Raw genomic sequence first — 20,123 nt, 5'->3', positions numbered from 1 at the left:
ATATATGTTCATCAAAGCGTCAGCAGCACTTAGCAAAATTTCGTATACCTATGATCCACCGATTTATGACATCACATCCGCGTTGAAAAGTTGCTGCTCTGCTCTGGCGCGAAGCAGCAAGATGTACGCCCAATACCATTTGGTTTTTTCAATATTTTCACCCACAGGCTAACGGAATTTTGTTTCTTGAATACTGAGGATGTAGAGAAGATAAATGGTCGGCTTTTCAAGCAAATATTATGGCCAAACAAAACGATGAATATCATGCAGCTATAAGAAATGTCATGGCGAGTCTTTCGCTTTTTCAAAACGAGTGATTTATCGAAGTCATTAAACAAAATAGCCTATCTTGAGCGGAATGGAATGGGAAAAACGCCGATGGTCACAGTTTTAAGTGTTAATAGCTGAAATGCTTTATCACTCGACGTAAAGTTGCTGAAAGCTCTACTCAACCGTCCGCCGGAGTAATGTCATGGTGAGTCTTTCGGTGTTTTTTCGGTTGCGTGCTTCTGGAACGTCAAGTTTTGCTTCTTTTCATTTACTTTTGAATATTTATAGTAATGATGTGGAAGAAAGCATTCATGTTTGTGCTCTGTTTTTTTTTTCCAAGCTTGAATCAATGTGCGCACCTAAAAAGAAACCCACACCTGGTCATATTGTTTCCTACCCTACTAGCGAAGTGTTAAAATGACTATTTTAAAATTACTTCTTGACTTAACTCATAACTATAACACTTACCTAAAACTGTATTGCTCCCAACAAGTGTCGATTGATTCTTGGCCTTCAAACGTTGAGAAAATAATACTGCGATTTCCATACAGTGAATGCAGTTACGTATTTAGTAATGTGGGAGTAATGTTCTCCTAGGATGGGTTTCTGAGTTTCTGATTTAGGGGTGTGAGGTTCTGGTGGGATCATCAGAACTATAATATGAGACTTAATAAGAAGTCCAGGTACTTAGGAACATGTTACAAAAATGTAGAAGTTTTCGTGCAGCAGAACACATACGGTGGCTTGTTAGTTATTTCTATTTCATGTTGTAAATTGGTATGAATTATTAATAACAACTTTCAGTGGGTCATACATACAGTACTGTACTGCACCTCCTCTTGCGCATTTGTTAAAAAACTCAAGGTATCACGGCACCTACAGGTTTGCATGCCTTTACACGGTATGTTCTCGAGAGTTCCTGAGGTCCTTAGAGTGGCCCCCTTTGAATGGTAAGGGTGCAAAACATCAAGTGGATTTTCAATAATTTTGTTAAAAAGGTTTTGACCCAAATCTCTCCCTCTTTGACCTAAAGTAACAGGCCTGAAAGAGATAGGTCATCTGAGTTGTGCACTTCGTAACCAAAAATTATCCTCAGAGGTTTTTCAAAGGTTAAGTTAAGATATTGTGGAAGACTAAAATGAAAACCCTGGCAGCCATAAAGTAAAACTCACTACATGCAAGCTCAATAGAACTGAACCAGTTCTTTAGGTGGTGCTTTTGCGCGCTTTAGTTGCACTAAAAAATACGATCATTTGGCAGCTCTCATTTGATTTCTGTTACATGAGAATTCCACTTAACTCTTCTTCAATATAAAAGCCTAACAACTTTAACTTCTGTACTGTATTAATCTTTAGTTAGCTTTATGCAACTTGAAGCGCCCAAAGCACCTTTTTACATTCCACTGAAGACCAGTTTTAAATAGGTTTAAAAAGTTCCATTAGACTCGGTTCCTAAAATACCAAGAGAATATCTATGGCAAACAATGATATTTACCGAGAAATCTTGAATTAATGAAGGTAATGCTTGCACTTGACGAGCGTCTGACACATGAAAATGTGCAAAGGTAAAGGCCTTGTTCAAACAAGGGGATAGCTAGGTGTGATAAGGATAATTTCCGCCCTATTTCTATTCTGCCAACTGTGTCTAAAGCTGTAATTGAGCATTTTGTGCATCTTCAGCTTTATGGCCATTCAACTCAAAACAATTTATTGTTTGATAAGCAATTTGGCTTTAGACAACGTCGCTCTACTGCTAACTACTCTTTGTCAGTTTACCGATGATTTATTTAACAGCATGGACCAGGGTATGTTCACAGGAAATCGTTTATTTGGACCTGAAGAAAGCATTGGACCACAAGATATTGGTATGTCTGGAATAGCATTGAGCTGGTTTCAATCGTATCTAGCTTCTCGTTGCCATACGACTTCAGTGGGTAGATCTCTTTCTAACAGTCGACGCATATCTGTGGGTGTGCCTCAAGGGTTCATTTTAGAACCCTTATTGTTTTTGATTAACAGCAATAATGTCCACAAGTCCTTACAGTATGCATCTATTGCCTTATTTGCTGATGACGCAGCGCTGTCCTATTCTTCCTAGGCCTCTTGCTTAGAAGAATGATTTGCAGCACAAGCTAAATATTGACCTGTAGAATGTGGCCTGCTGGCTGGAAGAAAACATACTTACTCTTAACACGACCAAGTCCAAGTTTATGCTTATTGTGAATTCGAAGAAGGAGCTGAAAAATATCTGTCATCTTAAGCCTACCGTTAATGACCGTACCTTGGAAAGACAATCTGAGTTAAAGAATTTGGGAATAGTGATTAACGAAAATCTCTTTTGGGCCAATCACATTGATTTTGTGAGCAAGACTGGTTAATCAAAGACTTGAAGTCCTGCCTAGGATTAAGCATCTACTTCCAATCTATGCTCATAATCTATTTCTTAGTGCCATAATATTACCGTTTTTTGATTACTGCGATATTATCTGGGGTGATAGGAATAATAAAGTATTAATGGATTCCCTCCAGGTACTGCACAATAAGGTGGCTAAGATTGTTCTCAGTCGCCCGGTACACTCCTCATCTACTCAGGCGCTTATCGATCTTAGGTGGATCAATCTTCGGGTTCCACGGCGCATTTTTTAATGACTCAATGGCCTTTTGAATCACAATTATCATTTTAATACTGGGTCACTAGTCCACCTGACAATTACCAAACGCGTCATGCCGCAGTGATTTGAGAATTGACAGATCTGGTTGTAGTAAAGGCCAACTACGTTCTTCATATTTTTTATTCAAGGAATGGAACGAGATTCCTCTCAAAATCAGGAACAGTGAAAGTATTCGCAGTTTTAGAAACGCTGTTTTACAACTTTTAGCATAATTTTAGACAGGAACAATGAGACTGTTTGTACTTTTTACTGTGTATTTTACGTATTTAGGGTTTTTATTGTTTAGTTTAGTCTTAATTTAGTGACAGGTCTCGTCTGAAAACCAACCATGAGTGATGGCGACTTCCCGTATAAAGACTAAATTATTATTATTATTATTATTATTATTTGTCTCACACCAAGAAAATTAAGTTTAACGACTCTCACAGAGTTTTCGGTAGCATTCTGCGCTCCCTGGACTGGAATTTATCAACTGGAAAGCTTTTTTTAAGGCACCAAAAAAAAAATTAATAGTGAATAAATGAAAAAACAAAAACAAAACAAAAAAAGGAAACGATTTTAACACTTAAAAAATAATTATTTCGTGTGTGAATCCCTGCTCTCGTCTGACTCTTTATTCTAATTTGGGGCCAAAGTCTTGTATGCAGCCTCGCACCCGGCACGTGCACTGTGTGTGAGCTGAAAGTGGACGCAACTATAACTAATAAATCAATCACTCCAGCTAGGAAGGGCGAAACTTCCTTTAACTCCTAGCACCTAACGATATATATACATGTATGTTTGGGAGAGCGTCCATAAACAAGAGGTTTCATTTGCAGAAACTTACTTCATATTAGCAGTCTGTGAAGATTTACGGAACAGGCAGGTGCGTTTGAAGCGGGACGTGATTAAGTTTTTTCCTGTTTTTTTTTTATTGAAATTAGACAGGAATTTTTCAGGGCTAGCTCCTTTTCTCTAATATTATTTTGTCTTTGTTTGTTTTGTTTTTTTGATCATGGCACGTCTTATTTTGGTTTTTCTTCCGATGATTTCGATCGCCTCCTTTGTGCTCGGGGAAAGGTTTGCGAGTTGTAAATTTACCCTTGTTTACGTGAGCAAGCTAACGTATCATGTCAAACTTTTCCGAAACGAACATGTGCCTCGTATGTAACTGGGAGATCATAAGATATGGGCTATTCCTTGCAGAAATCAGTTCGCTAGTTTAGCAATAAAAGAGAAAGTCGTTAAATAAATAACAGCAGTGAAAACGGTCGACAGAGTAAAATGTTTGTTAAACTTTCGCACTTTACAGTAAGGTTCGAAAAGTGTTGGAATTGAATACAACTGCAAGTGATACAGTCGTTCGGTTTAATTGCTTCAATTCATGTATCAATAAGCGGATTTTGTTTTATTGACGAGCACAGTTCGTGGAACTATTGCCGCTTTCATGGAAAACTTTGGGGACACGATCATTGCGGAATTTTATTGCGGAAAGTTATCAGCCGTATTATCTGCCTGCCCGTGAGGGCAAAGCCCAATCAAGAAATGAGAAGCACATTCTTTCTATGTCAAAAAAAGACAAAATGGCGGGTGGATCTCCCAGAAGGTTTTGTGTGTCCCATTCTCCCTTCAAAGGGGCCGATTATTGCGGGGAGAAGCTGGGCAGAGGACGGGTCATTTCAGGTCGTCTGGCGAACAGATTTGGAAGTCGATTTGGAACGAACACAAAGCTATTGCGTGGAGTTATTGGCCCTATATCCTCACCGAGTGATTATCTAGATACAGCATGCGATGATGATGATGATGATGATGATGATGATGCGGGAGCCGCAGAAACAATGCCTTCCCACTGTCCCTACGGGAAAAGCTTCAACTTGTGTCTCTTGCTTGTTACATTTCTCTCTCTGCGTGTGGAAAGTCTTTTCTTACAAGAAAGGAATATGCTCTTTGTAGATCGCCCTATCGAACAGAATAATATTCTTTTGGATGATTAGAAGGGCTTTAAATGCAATACATACCAGGTATAAAACTGAAATTTAATTTGCTTTGCGAGTTTTAAGAAACAGAAAATTACTGTCATACAACAGTATTTAAAACATCAAAAGTTGACCTGTCACATTTATAACAGTAGAACGACAATAATTTTTGGAATATTCGGTTAGATCAAATGAGTCATGTTGTACTGTAATGCTATATTTTGGGGGGGCACCAGTTAAAAACAATGCCAATCGTTCCCCGCTTCAAAAGGCTAACTAGTCTAATTTTATTCATAAAGGTAGAAGTTATTATACAGCCCCCGCTTCAAAAAGCGAAGTCGGCAGCCCAATGAACTCCCACTATGGGGGTCTTGTTAATTAAAAAAAACAGGGTATTTTTTTATTGATCGACTGAAATGCTGCGAATCGTTCCCCTTGCGGACGTAGACCCCACCTGGTGGTGTGGCCAACCTTTCCTGGGCTGGGTGGGTTATCTGTAATGAGAGATCTTAATAAAGGGATAACCTCATGGTCCTCCTTCAGCGCCGTGATGGCTACCTGTAAACGGTGTACCTATGTAGGTTGAACTGGAAAGCCGGCCCCAGCGAATATTATGACGTGACTGTTTTTGTATTGAAAACGAATTATAAACTTTGTCCAAAAAAATGCAAAAACTTAAAACAGGCTTAATTTTATTTCACTTAAGTTTCAGTGCTGCTCACCGTGAGGAAAAGGATGAGAAGAGTTCTCGTTGTATTCGTGAAAAGCAGAAGTTGAAGAAATCTCTCTTTGATTTGCTTCATGCCAACAAAGCTGAAGAAAAGCGGCAGATCCTTCTTTGACATTTCGACGAATATTCTGAGATTCGCACTTACATACCGAAATTTGAAAATGTATATTGACATTTGGACATTTTGAGCCTATCTTACAAGCAATTCCCAGATGTGGTCGACGCGCCCAGTTCGCCTATTGACAGTTCAGAATTGAATTCATAGCGACCTGCATGACTTGATAAAATATAAACACACATGTGCGTTTTAAAAAAGTAAAAACTAGCGCGCAGTACAAGAAATTCATTTGTACGTGTGGAGAAGATTTTTACATCGTAGTAGTTCCCGGCAGTAGTGCATATCACATAACCTCAACCACCATCCCTTCCTAGCTCCCCGTAAAAAAAAAAACAGAATCTAATGGTTAGTAGTCTATAGGCGGCGTTTATCACTTTCCTATTGATTCTTGTAAAACGTTTCAAGTGCTTCCTTTTCAGGCCATTTCTTCATTCCGAGTTCCTTACCCATTAGAAAAACTTCCGCAGAAATTATGCGGGCCTCCCGTTCTTTGTCAGGATATTCTTTGTGCAGAAGCAGCGCTAAATAGGTGTTGATCCAAACTTTCCATTTGTGGTTTCCCTCTATGGTGTTATCGGCAACAGACCGTCCCAGCTGAAATATTTCTCGAGATCGGACAAAATCTTTTCTTTTCTGGTAGCAGATTCCAAAGTTTTTATAGATGGGAACTATCTCTTTCTGTTCCTTTACATCCATGTTTTCCAAAATAGCAAGTGCTTTCTTGTAGTTCTCATCTGCCTTGCCCAGTTCCTCAATATACAAAAAGTAATCAGCCATTTCTTTGTATGAAAACGCCGTTAAAAGATGCTTTCCATAACGCGCAAGACGAAAATTTAAGGCTTCACTATAGTATCTCACAGCGGCTTCGCGCTTTACTCCATCTTTGTGAAGTTTCGCGTTATGTCCCATTTGAGAAAGAATTTTGCCCTTATCAAATGTGAAGTTATGTTCCAAATGTTTCGCAGCCTCCTTTTCACAAATTGAAATTGCCTTTTCAAGGAAAGTTTGTGATTCCTCCCTTTCGTTACGGTCCTGTGAGAGGTATCGGCCATAGTGGCTCAAATAAAAGACTTCAGACAAACCGTCTTCATCAAAACATGGGAGGTTGTCATCGTGCAGTTCGATAGCCTGTTTAATGAGATCTTTTGATTTCTGCGTATCACCTTCACCATGTTTTCTTGATTCATGAAAAAGGAGACACAAAATTTCTACCTCCTTAGTAATTTTCTTTTGGAGTCGAGATAAATGTAGCAGCCCTTCAAGAAAGTCATCATACATCTTAAAAGGGACACAATATTCGATGTATGGTGCTACTTGTTGGCACTGTGCAACCACATCTTCCAGGAGTTCCTTACTTGCCCTACAGCAGCGTATTTTCTGTTGGCCCACAACTCTGAGAGTGGCTTCCAGATTGATCCTTTCTTCGTTGAAAAGATGGAAGGATTCCATACATGTGTCTCTTCCCCAATACTTGTTTGCATTTCTCAAAATCTGCGACAAATAGTGCTCAATAAACCTCTGCTCGCCAAGAGCAAGAATTTGGGGGAATTTGATTTCTCCGATTTGTCTCGCGTAACCTCTAATCAGTAAATGCATGAGAAATCGGTTGCCCTGCTTCTGGATCAAGGAACTTTTCTTTAACTTTGTTAGATAGTTAGCACAGTTAACCTTGCACAGCAACGCCTCAGCAGCATCTTTTGTAAAAAATCGATCAAACACGGACAAACAAACTAACGCATGTTGCAAAGACTCATCTAGTTTTTCGAAAGCTATTTTCATTATTTGGTCAAGCTTAAGAGTCTTTGTTAGGTTTTTCTCAAGTTCTCTAACAAGATCGTCAGGAGAATATTCAGATTCTTCTGGATTAAGGAGAGATCCAGCCAATCGAAGTGCAAGGGGAATGTTATAACAGAGTTCAGCTATCCTGTGTAATTTGGTTTGAATGTCTGGTCCAATCCTATCAGAAGAAAGTTTAGCTCTGTCCTTTAGGACTTCTATGCTTTCCTTAACATTCAAGGGATATAATTGCATCTTAACAAACTCGATTTCTGAAACTCTTCCGGCAGATTCAGTGTCCGAAAACCTTGAGGTTATCAGGAACTTAATTTTAAAATTTGAGCGCATCCTCATACCACCCAATAAGTCTAAAAAGCTGTAGTCCTCACGGTCGTCTGTCAGAGCATCTTCTGCGTTATCAATAATGAGGACCAAGTCATGGTCAAGCTGCCTGCACCAGTTGAGCAAAACGTACTTGGGGTACTCGCTGCCTTGTTGATATCCTGGCACACACGCATCCAAAATTTCTCGAAGCACGCCATTGTCTTCATTGCTCACGCCTCTCAAAGAGCAAAATTTCACACTGGCTTCATATTCCCTTTTTAACCGATGCCCAGCTTGCTTGGCAACAGTGGATTTTCCTATTCCAGCCGGTCCACTGACAAGGACTCCAGCCGCTTCAGCTTCCGCTGTTTCTTTTGAGAGGGCTTGAACAATGTCATCAATTTCCTCTTTGCGTCCACGTACATTACGTTCTTGTTTTAGTAACTGACCTCTGCTTGTTTCTACCAGTAGGATAAAGAAAAAAAAAAGGTCCACGTGAAACATTGGATCGTTTCTAAAATATATGTCAACTGGTTTATAAACTACGGTTTTATTTGCATGTCGACGTCTTAAATGTAAGAGTAGGTTCATTTCTGTTCTTGGATAATTAACAATTATTGAATGAGGCTGAGTATGATGTGAAGAATTATTCAGATCGAGGCGAATAAGGGCAGAGCACTTGGATCTTAGATGGTTTCGTTTAAAGAAAGTAGCTCACGAATATTGGAACCTTGCTCAAGACGAAATTGCTTGCTTGAGCCAGACGCTCCATCCTCAAATCGAACATCGACACCAGAGCTTGTCTCTTGCCTATTGTTGGATGCCGTGCAAAATAGAACGAAAACAATGTCAGCAACTTAATTATAAGAGGTTAATCAGCGATTGCTATAAATTACTCGCTCCTTTACACAGGTGGAATTTCACCGCGTTAGCATCTTAAGCAAGGCAAAAAAGCTGAAAATCATTGGTTTTCATTAGACTTTATCAACCGGGCAACCCGAAGGTAAAGGGTCATGAGAAGCTATTTGGCGCCTGCGCTTCCAAACCTGGAATACAACCCTGTAGATGGAATCTTTACCAAAAACAGATTATTGACAAAGAGGCACTCGCACAATGTATCATCCTCGTATGTTCTCATCTCTTAGCCATATAGGTTTCTTTACAAAAGTAAATATTTGTCATCTTGCAGTCGCCTATCATCTAATCACTGTCTAGAGGGGATCTTTCAAGGTTCGATTTTGTTGCATGTGTGCTAAGCATTCTACTTTTCTTGGCGAAAGGTCTATTTTGGTAACTGACTACCTGAAAACATATCAACGAGAGAGGTTCAACGAATCCTTACAAAATCTAATCCGCAATGTTTTGCAGAGTAAACAATTCTCCCAACTAATCAGGATACTTTCCTGCCTTCGATCACACGAGTTTGCGGTAAAACCAAAGGGAACTCGTTTATTAACATAGGGCGCTTTAGCAACGTTTGCGGCGAGGGCAGCCTAAACGTTACTATTAAAATGAATTCGCGTGTTTGCTTTTTCAGACTTTTTGGCGTTTATTGCACCTCACATAAAATGGCAAATGAAAGTGAATTTCGCTGGAGTTGATTACTTGTGGACCGCACTAAAGTTTGGAAAGAGAAAGAAACTTGTCGTTATGCCAGTGTTTATGTCCTTCAAACAACGTCGCACAAGGACATTTCATGTCGAGGTACGGTGGAGGGCAAAGAAATATTTTAAAAAAGATGCTGCACGTCCAAAATTTATTGTTTCGCTTATTAAACTCCTGATTAAACTTATTTCATTTCTTGACGCTCTCGGTGCCGTCGCCGTAATCGTTGCTAAAGCTCCCCGGATGAATCGATGTGTGTAAACCACTGGGAATCTGAATACGTGTTTTAGTATAAACGCCTACAAATCCGAATACCCTAAATGTAACAAATCCGGCAAAATCTCTTTTAGTGTAAAATTAGCTATAGGGTGCGTTCGATTGACCTTATTCTGGAATAGGAGTACATTGTGGAAAATTCCTGAATCATCTTTATCATTAAAACGAATTTTTTTTGTTTTTAGAATAATGACCCTCAAGTTTGTTTATTTTGTACAACGATGTCTTAGGATTTACGTTACAAATATGGTGTCAACAAACAAGGTTGTTGGATCGGGAATATTGTTGTTTTTTTGTTCTTTTCTTTTTAGCGAAGAAAAGTTAGGGGAAAATAATTTAATCAGGGGGAAAATTGTCTTGTGAAGATATTTTTAATTGTGTTGTTGAGAAAAACGGAATGAATGATCGCGGGTAAACTGTTTGCATTACGGGTTACGCCGAGTGAGAAATTCAAAAGCTTTCTCGCTTTCCTTGTATGAGGAGAAATGCCAAAGAGTTTTTTCTCTGTTCTAGTGGTAGCCTTTTCTGCGGAATGCTTTATTTCCCTCGTTTGAACGTCTTTTATTGTCACCGACGATGTCAGCTTTAGCAACGACGACGGCCACGGCATCGGGAACGTTAAAAAAGCAATAGGTTTGGTCATCAAAACAACTACTCTTCATGTGCAGCACCCCTTTTTTTGAACATTTCTTTGCCGGCACTGCACGACTTTGACGTGAAGTTCCCTCAAGCTACGTTTTATGGATGACGGAAACTTGGATCTGCACTTATCCCATAGTCATGGTGACCGTTGCGGCACCACGGACTAGCAACCCTTTATCTTCATTTGATTCTATTTTCATCTTCTCTTAGGGCGTAGCAACACCTCAAACCTGTACATTCTAAGATGTTATTCTCCCACTGCTTCTTTTGTTCTTTTCTTCCCCTCCCTCCTTGCACTGTTCCTTGTAAAATTTTCTTACAAGCCCTGTTGATCTTGATACTAGCCCAAACCATTTTAACTTGCGTTTCTTCACCGTGGTTAAGATGTCATCTCAGGTCCACTGGCTTGCCTAATTCTGCCTCTGCCTGCATTGTCAGTGATGTGCTTCCTGTATGTAGTTTTCTAAGTGCCATGCAATTTTTTCAGGATCCCCGCTGTCAATGTCCAGGTTTCGCAGGCGTTCAACAGTATATGAGATAACCAGGGAGCGCATAAGTCTGATCTTTGAGCAAGGAGAGCCATGTTTGTCGTTCCAGGTGGGCTTCAGTCTCGCTAGAGCTGATGTTGTCAGTGCAATTCTACACATTTATTCAGGCTTGGAACCTTGATCAGTGACGACTGCGCCCAGATACTTGAAACTTGTCAAATTTTTTACCGTTGATCCTGACGTCAACGCTGATGCTATTTTGTGTTGTTGATCATCAGTCTGGTTTTCTGTGCACTAATTTCAAAGCCAAAGGCTGCAGAGGTCTTATCCAGGCGATCCACCAGGGAGGCTAGTTCCTCCTCTTTTCCTGCCAGGCCATCAATGTCATCAGCAACTTAAGTTTTCAATTGTTCTACCTTAGGTTCTGACTGTTCCTTGGTGATCTTCTAGTGCGTCAGTCATAATTCACTCCAGAAAGATGTTGAAATTTCTCTTCCCTCCTCTAAACTTGGGTGCAGCCCCAGAGAATTCAATTCGAGGGAAATCCATCTACATTTGAGGTTTTAAGCTAGTCGAAATAAAAGCTAGCCTCCCCGCAGACGTCCTTTGGGGTTCGTTCGCCACGCATTCATTTCTCCCCCACGGACGTCTGCTAAACATAGCCGACATTTACGTTCACCAACCAAACGCCGTTTACGGACTTTTGTAAAACGTAACTCGAGCTGCTTGTTACGATTCGCACGATCAGTGAGGCTTTTGGTCGGGTGTGCGAGAAATTTGTAATTCTGTGGGATGCCTGTGGCACTCCCACGGTAAAAATCCGGTTCGGTTGTACCCAGTATTGCAAAGCCAGCCAATAGGATTGCGTAAAATCTTTATCGATTATCTCTTCTTCCAACCCGACCAATCAGATTGTACAAAAACTGTATCGATTTTAAATCGATTTGCTTCCTCTGAAGAACGTTGAAATCAGAACGTTCCTTGCCAAATTTGTCGCGCTGGAGTTTTCCCACTCGTGGTTTAGGATGGCTTGTTAACCAGCGAAATCCTTCGGGATACTGGCAAGTCACGAAAGGCCACCTAAGCCAAATTATTTCTTTCCTTCATGATTCTTTTTTGTTTAGGTCTAGCTTTTTCATAAGGTTTTAGTAGCGTCTGGTTGCGGGCCATGATTTCCGATAGATTTTCCTATTCGGAGTTCGCCAGTTTTTGCCGAGCACAGCTAGAGTTCAGTTTTTTTTCTTTTCTTATCGAAAACATCTTGACGATGGGAGGTTAAATCGCGTAAATTTCAACTCGTACCCTTAACGATTGGCGTTGAAATCGCGAAAATATTGTCCTCGTCGATCGACGACTCGCTTTCGGCATGGATTGGACTTTTGGATGGGACACGGATCAGGAGATGAGTAAACTTATTATACCTTGGAATCAGGGATAATCATTGGAACTATGTTAACTTTGAGACCTTGGAAACACATTGCAATTAATTTTTAACCGTATCAAGAGCATCTTGGAATATTAAACTTTCACCTTGGATTAAAACTCTGGAACTTTATCGAACGTTAACTTTGTAACCCTGGGTTCGACCCTGGATAAGCACGCGGATGTTTTGTTTTGTTTTGTTCCATTAACCTAGATAGAACGCCATTATGCTTCCATAGACCAACGCATCCCACGGAAACGACTTTAGGCGTCTTGTTAATACAGAGTTAAACAAGTATCAGAGAGCAGCTATCCTGCAAATTTTATAGCGAAGACGGATGAGTGCATAAATTTGCCGACGGGATTAGGCAAATCCCTTTTCTATCAAGCTTTGCCGCTTGTTTGCGACACAGTGCGTGGAACTACTGGACATTATTGTTGTTGTTGTTTCGCCCTTGGTAAATCTTATGAATGATCAAGCTACAAAGCTGGAAAATATTGGTATTCATGCTGTAACGCTCAGTGATATTAGGGAGTTTAAGATACGGCGACTACGGACTACGACTACGGATAAACATGCTACTGCGCATGATCAAAACCACGTGACTGTTCGTCTTTCCCGCGTAGTCCTGCGGCTACGGTGAGTTGTTGAGCTGTTTCGCGTAGTCGCGACTACGGAGAACATTTTGCTCGTATTTTGCCGTGTCGGTACTTCAAGAATCTCGTCTTTTCGTAAAAATGTTTTCAATTCACCTGCTTTAAGTGAGAGGGAAGCAAAATATGTAAGTTGTGTCTAATTTCTGCTCAGATTTATGCTTTTAATACACTGTTGTGACCTCATTTTTATCTAGCTAAGCCCTTATTTGACAAGATTAGCTGTTTATACGCAGAATTCCGATTGTCGGCCGAGGAGAAGAGAAATCACGCAGGTGATTTACTTTCTCTTAGCACTTGAAAAGATTCAATGTTTGTTCGAACTGATTATTGTGTCTTTCTACTTGAGTAACCTTTGTTTATGCGAGTTTTTGTATCGCATTTGCTGAATGAAAATGATGGATGTAAACATCTTCGAGATAATCGAAACTCGGCATTTCAATACTTCAGACTAAATCAGATCAGTAGTCGGAGAAGTCCATCTTCTAAATCTAATAAATGAGCTATTACTATTTCTGTCTATTTCTTTAATATTTGACATAAGAATTCATGGGCAAAACTAAAACCTGTGTAACCAAAACTTTGTTTACAATTTCACCCGACGTAATTGCTTCCTTCAAGTATGGAAGAAATTGTTCATTGTTCTAAAGATAAGATCACATGCAAAACTGACTTGCATTTTTGTGAACTGTGATGAAAACAAGAAAATCTTTGCGTGTTGCTTCCCTCTCCGCCTCTTCTCTCGTAGTCTACTGTCTGTAGTGCAATCTTAACGTTCTATATTTGCACGATTCAACCCAGTGCTACGAACAAAGAACAACGCTCGTCCAGCCGTAGTTCGTAGTCCGTAGTCGCCGTATCTTAAACTCCCTATTAGCGAAGAGAATACGAGGGTTGTCGAGAGATGGGCTTTGAGTTTCTCTGTTGTTTACGGAAGCCCAGAAGCTTGGTTGAAGATCGATCGGTTGAGGAAATGTTAGCGAGTGACTTGTACCGTTAGTATGTGGTCCTTGGTCCGCGACTTTTCCGAGCGTGATTAAATATTTCGTCGAGAAATAAAATACGACGAAAAATGAAAGGTTCAATGATTTATTGATTATAAGCATTCTTTCTTTCTTTGAAGGAGCGAGATTAAAGTTTGTTGACAGGTAGGGTAATTTGTCGTTCTAGCTTGAAGTTTGGACTTCGGCGGCACGGTTTTCGTGTTTACTTAGCTTGTGAATAAATAAAACGCAACGGGAAGACGTGCCTTTTTGCAGAACAAGTTTTCAGATAAACTTTTTTCTGCCGTTGGAAGCACATTGCTGGAGACATCGAATTTTTTGTTTTTCCGACTCTTGAAAAAATATAACCAAATTTCGCGTAGTGGTCCTTCCCTATACACGTTTACAAGTTCTCTTTTCTTAATACTTCGAATATATACAGAGTTAATAGTAATTGTTTTCGATCGGGCTGAAAACCGCTCAGCGCTCGTGTGGGAGACTGTTGTCTGAAGTCTTTCAAAGAAAAGCAGATTATTTTATACTTACAACAACCTCCGAAAAACTATACAGCCGACTACAGCTTTATTGCGTCATTTCTGTGATTTTTTCAAAACATTTGAGTCGTCTCAGGTAGAAGATAGCTGTGCAAATAAATAATTCACTTGAAGAATACAAAGACACATCAACGTCCAGAGCACGTTTGATGAGCCTTGCGATGTCGACTGCGCTTTTTTAAAACGCACGAACTTGGTCCTTTCCCAAATTATAGCTGCAAATAAAACAAACAAATTCTCTTCTTGTAACTTTCGTCGGAGTCTCATCCATGCATATTCCTCTAAAAAAGCGAGAAATAATTCGTAGGTGCCGTTTCACTTGTATCACAGCGCTAGCTCGTTATTGCGAGCTGATCGTGACACAATAAGTAACTGCTTATTAGCTTATTTCAACAAACAAGAACGTAAATGTCGGCTGTGTTTAGCAGACGTCCGTGGGGGACAAATGAATGCGTGACGAACGAACCCCAAAGGACGTCTTGCGGGGAGGCTAAATAAAAGCGACAAAGTTTGAAAAAAATGAAAGTCTTTCTTTAAATAGTGATGTTTTCGCTGCCATCGCTGTCGTCGCTGCTAAAGATGCTTATTTTCGTGCTGCAACGCGAGAAAAAACATATACATTTGCATATACATTTTGAAACATATTCGGCTTATTCTTGAACTGGAATAGCAGGTCAGTCAAACGAATATTCCGAATCATTGACCGTGTCAATCGAACGCAACCTTATAGCCTGAGTTCGTTTTTCTATTTGTAATAAACAATCAAAAATTGCTCGAAGTGCAGAGCACGTGCGTTGAGGGTTTCATTTAAAGAGAGTAGCTTAAGAATACTCTAACCAAGTAAAACCTACCTTGTGCATGATTTTGAACTGCGGGTCCATCATTATTAGCTTTTGTCCCTGGTTCATTGTTTGATGGATCTAAAGAAAAAAGAATCAAAACACAGTTACTCATGTAAGTTAGATCACACAATACTATTTTGTTTCTTTAATATCATCTCCATGGATAAGTGCGCATCTGATTATATTTATAGAAAATGCGCAATATAAATGTTAAATATTATTTTTATTATTAAGTGCAACCAAAAAAGTTCCTGATTCAGGCAAGAGCCGAGCTCTGAGCCCGGTATCAGATAAGACAGGCAGATGCTGGATTAACAGAGCTACTTTTCTGAACAAAGTGTGTTTAATCCGGTACGCGTTAATTTTTTCTGTTAATAATTCTACAGTGAATTTTGTAGAAGCAGATAAAGTTTTGAACTACTTGAACCAGAGATATGACAAACTGCAGCAGGCGTAGCTATTAGCAGGAAAGGCTTTGCATTTTACTTGCGATAAAAAACAACATGATTCAGCCTTCATTGATTTTTAAAAAATTCTACTGCAAAAAAAGACATAAGGCGGAATCCACCAGGAAATTGAGTAATTTTCAGTTGACAAAAACCTTGTACCAGAATAATTTAAAGCATATTGCATTCCTTTTTACATTTTTCAAGGCTTAAAGATGTAATTAGTGATCTGTAATAACACCAAAGAAAATTTCTTAACGACGTCCGAGAAAATGAATGTCAAAGTTCACAAAATTATATCTTTCACATAAAATTTTCAGAATTTTACCTGTGTTTTCACAGTTCTTGTGGAATTAGACATTCATTTTCTCGGACTCCCATGAGAAATTTTCTTTGGTATTATTACAGATGATTAATTACATCTTTAGGCCTTGAAAAATGTAAAAAAAGAATGCAATATTCTTTAAGTTATTCTGGTACAAGGTTTTTGTCCACTGAGAATTAAAATTACTCAATTTCCCAGTGGATTCCGTCTTAAAGCAATTATAAAAAAAGGGGATCATCGGATTTTTTTTTTCTGTAAAATGCTTTGAGATTTAAGAAATTCATACTCCCATTTCCGCGCTTGTAAAATCCCAAATCTATAAGATGAAGGTTTACTCATGCGCTGTCTTAAAAACCGCTGACTGTTACCTATAGACGCTACAGTTTGCGGGTATCTACCGGTTTTGCTTACAGTCCTTGCGGAGGAGGAAAAATTACACGCGTCCAATTTACACGTTGTTGTAAGGTTTTTTCCGTTAATTTAGTCAAACGTTTGGTAGCCTGAAAAAATGGCCTTCTTGGCTCACTTTTCAACTTTAAGAGACATAGCAAAGTGGCATAGGCCAATGTTTTGCGGAAAGTTGTCGCGGCGGGCAAATCGACTTTTAAGTTTTCGGTTTCTTTCGTCGCTCTTGTAAGGAAGTTATGCAATAACGGTGGTTAAGCATTATCTAAACAACAAAATAATGCCAAGAAGATAAAGTGTGGTTTTGCTAGTACTTAAAGAGTCCTCGCGATCAATGGTAGCGTACTTGCAAGTATTCCTTTTGGCACTTAGGCATTGGGCGTAGGAAGGGCTAGATCTCATTTTAAAGGACAGACCATTAGCATTCATAAGGTGATTGTTCTTTTCGGTGAGGCGCTTGCGCTTTATCAATTTCCTAAGTTTACTCCTCACTATTTTCCGCTAATGAGCATGGTCCTAGGCTATGGTACAGTTGCCGTGTTGAATTTTTTCTTCATGTCCTATTAGAGAACTTTCAACGATGACTGACAAGATAATTGAAAATGGCCTCAAGAATATCTCGTCTCACAAAGCCACCGGCCTAGATGGCATCAGGGTTCATATGCTAAAAGCAGCTAAAACTACTATTTTACCGAGCCTGTTGGATACATACCATACCAGTATCAAAACTACTACCTTGCTAAGTGCCTTCAAAAAAGCTAAAGTCACTGCACTTCACAAAAAAGATTCCCCCACTGATAGAAGTAATTATTGGTCCATTTCAGTATTGCCAATCCTTTCCAAACCTTTAGAACGACTCGTGTCTGTAACTTATCAAAAGCACTTATTAAAGTTTAATCTGTTATACAAAAATTAGTCTGCTTATCGACCAGCTCCTTGGAATTTCTCACTTGGAATCTGCATATTGATTATTTTATTAGCAAGCTGAACTGCAGAATGAACCTGCTCAAAAGGTCAAACATTTTTGTATCTTAGAACTGTAGGAAATTATTGCATAAAATCCCTCTTAAAACCAAATCTTGAATACTGCTGTATAGTATGGGGCAGCTGTTCCAAGGAACAGTTGCCCCTTACCCTACAACAGTATTCAAGAATTGGTTTTATGAGGGACGATTAAAGAAACGCTGCTACGATTACAGAAACGCGGCGCCAGAATGATACTAAATGCTAATTTTCAGGATAATTCGGTAATGTTATTTACTTTATACTACTACATGAGAAATTCCTGCTATTTGATTGGCCTAAAGCAGTAGTATTTCAGCTTAAATTTGAAATACCTACATGTGAAAATTACAAAATCTTAGCGGGTAGTAGTATAAACAAATAATAGCATGATTTGTACGTGCCAATTCACTCGTGATATTTCCAAATTGTCTCAATTACGTATAACAATTTCGAAATATCACTCGTAGTATTTACGCCAAATATCACTACAAATCATGCTATTAAATATACAAATTAGGTTGTCTTCCAATTGACAACATCATTCGTACAAGAAAACTATATCTCTTGTCCACAAAATCCGTAATGTGTGTAGTCCAGAATATCTTTCAATCTATGTTAACTATGTCAAGAATAGCCATGATTACAACACGAGAACCTCAAGAAGAGCAAGGAAAATTTAGGCCTCAGAACATTCCATTCCAGTGCCACTCGTCTGAAGAACAAAACTGAATCATCCTTAGAGACACGCGTTCACAGAAGCGCTTTTCAAGGGACCTCCAAAGGAAACCTACATTGGAAAACTCTGTCACTGAAATATACTTAGTAATTATTTTATTAACAAGTATTCTGGTTTTCGATATTTATTTTAGACTATCTTTGGGAGGGCCATTACGTAGGCTACTGAGTCATCAGTAATTGATGTTACGCTCGTTAAATAAAGTGTTGTTGTTATTGTCATTATTACTAATAGCTATATAGTATTTTTGCGAGAGCCGCATAGCATTTAATAGTAATTGTTCCATTTTGTCCATTTTACTGATTAGGCATCGCTACTCAGCGTTGACATGTTTGAAACTCATCTGATACTATCTGAAATAGTTGTTGCAGTAATATCTAGTATTTCAGAAACCATGTCAGTTTTTCTTTTTGTTAGTTCAATAACCACACAACAGTTCAATAAGTACACAACAGATCAATAACCACACCAGTAGTTCAATGACCACACATCAGTTCATTGAGCGTAAACTACATGTAGCTGCGGGAAAATTAGCCACAAATACGTTAGTTATTTTTAATAAGAATGTATAGCATTAAGTAAGTGGTAAATACTCATTTAGCTATGGTATGAACTACTGGTATGGTTATTGATCTGTTGTGTACTTATTGAACTGCTGTGTGGTTATTGAACTAACAAAAAGAAAAACTGAGATGTTAAATCCATATACTGGGCTATTCTGGTATATGGCAACCATGTCTTTCCCTTAAACTGCCCGCTGTGCGCCAGATCTGTCAGCTTTTTTTATTTTAGAAGGTCATTGCACTTGTGCGACAGGCATCCCATTGGTTGCTTAAAAATCAGATAGGGATGTTTATGGGCGGGTATCATGGTTGTAAAACCCCGTCACATCTCATTATCATTTTCATTTAAATACTTGCTTGTTTGTTTATATGCCACCTTCATCACATTTATTTATTTATTTATATTTTTTTGACTTAGCCCACAATGAAAAAGGTTAACTAAAGCAGTGCTGTACATATTTTTGAATACATAATAGTTTATGTAATTTAAGTCTATATCTACATTGGAATACGAAAACCGAACTGGTGGGAAAGAGGCCTCACTTGCACACCAGGATTACTGTGACGTAACTCCTTCAAGTTGCGCGCGAAAGTTCACGGCGGTTGCCGATTAACATTTGAAGAAATTGCGCATGATGTGGAATGACGTAAACCATCGAGTGAAGAAGACATAGTACGGTCATCCCACTAATTGTTTTTATTCAAGCTACGGTGAGTTAGACGCATTTGAAACTTTATTTCGAATTCGTTTTGGAAAGAAAACTGTTAGTACCTTTCTGAGGCATCGCCTGCAATTGTTGTGATCTCTTATAATTGCACAGACATTATCGTATCGAAAGCAGATTTTTGAAATATGGTCAGGAAACGAGCAGCGGCCTTTCAAGTTTGAAACAACCAAGAAAGTTGGAAGTTTAGGACTTGTAGGGTAAAAAATAACTGTTTTTAAACATGGATTGATGGTAGTCAACTCAGGCACGTAGGGCCAGCTGTGGTACCACGGTTTGAAACCTGCGGGAAGAGAGTAAAAAAACAAGGATTCATCCACCGTTAACTGTTTATTTTTTTCTGCTTTATCAACGCGCGCTTTGTCGGGTTTTTTAGTTATAGTTTTCTCCGAAACGAGTTGGCTTTCCCTTTTTGGAGCTGACTCTCTTTCCAGGTCTGTTCACTGTGCCCCTGATGAGAATGACAGACCTTCCGAGCAGACTAAAATTTTTAAATTAACATCAGTCTATGTTCCCGTCTATATTAGTGAGCTCACTAGAACTTAATAACAGTGTATCATAGGAATTTATCTATTTAGTTCTCGTACCATAGCTAAATGAGTATTTAC

At 39.1% G+C, this 20,123-nt stretch overlaps 2 protein-coding genes across 2 annotated transcripts in view; both read right to left on the bottom strand.

Moving 5' to 3' along the window:
• Positions 1-5,334: 5,334 nt before the first annotated feature.
• Positions 5,335-17,449, bottom strand: LOC140932017 (uncharacterized). Its single transcript, XM_073381682.1, has 3 exons — positions 17,437-17,449; positions 15,320-15,388; positions 5,335-8,305 (listed from the first exon to the last, which is right to left on the bottom strand). The coding sequence occupies exons 1-3, from the start codon at positions 17,447-17,449 to the stop codon at positions 6,123-6,125; spliced, it is 2,265 nt and encodes a 754-aa protein (XP_073237783.1). The 3' UTR covers positions 5,335-6,122.
• A 2,040-nt stretch (positions 17,450-19,489) lies between these two features.
• LOC140929533 (uncharacterized) overlaps positions 19,490-20,123 on the bottom strand; it is a 13,274-nt gene continuing 12,640 nt past the window's right edge. Inside the window, exon 3 of the mRNA XM_073379292.1 lies at positions 19,490-19,798. Coding sequence (XP_073235393.1) covers positions 19,497-19,798 — 302 coding nt within the window. The 3' untranslated portion in view covers positions 19,490-19,496. The remainder of the gene's footprint in view (positions 19,799-20,123) is intronic.

The sequence above is a fragment of the Porites lutea genome, chromosome 3 (genome assembly GCF_958299795.1).
Source record: "Porites lutea chromosome 3, jaPorLute2.1, whole genome shotgun sequence".
Lineage (NCBI taxonomy): Eukaryota > Metazoa > Cnidaria > Anthozoa > Scleractinia > Poritidae > Porites > Porites lutea.
Note: the sequence above shows the minus strand (reverse complement) of the source record. Positions and strands in the feature narration are given on the sequence as shown.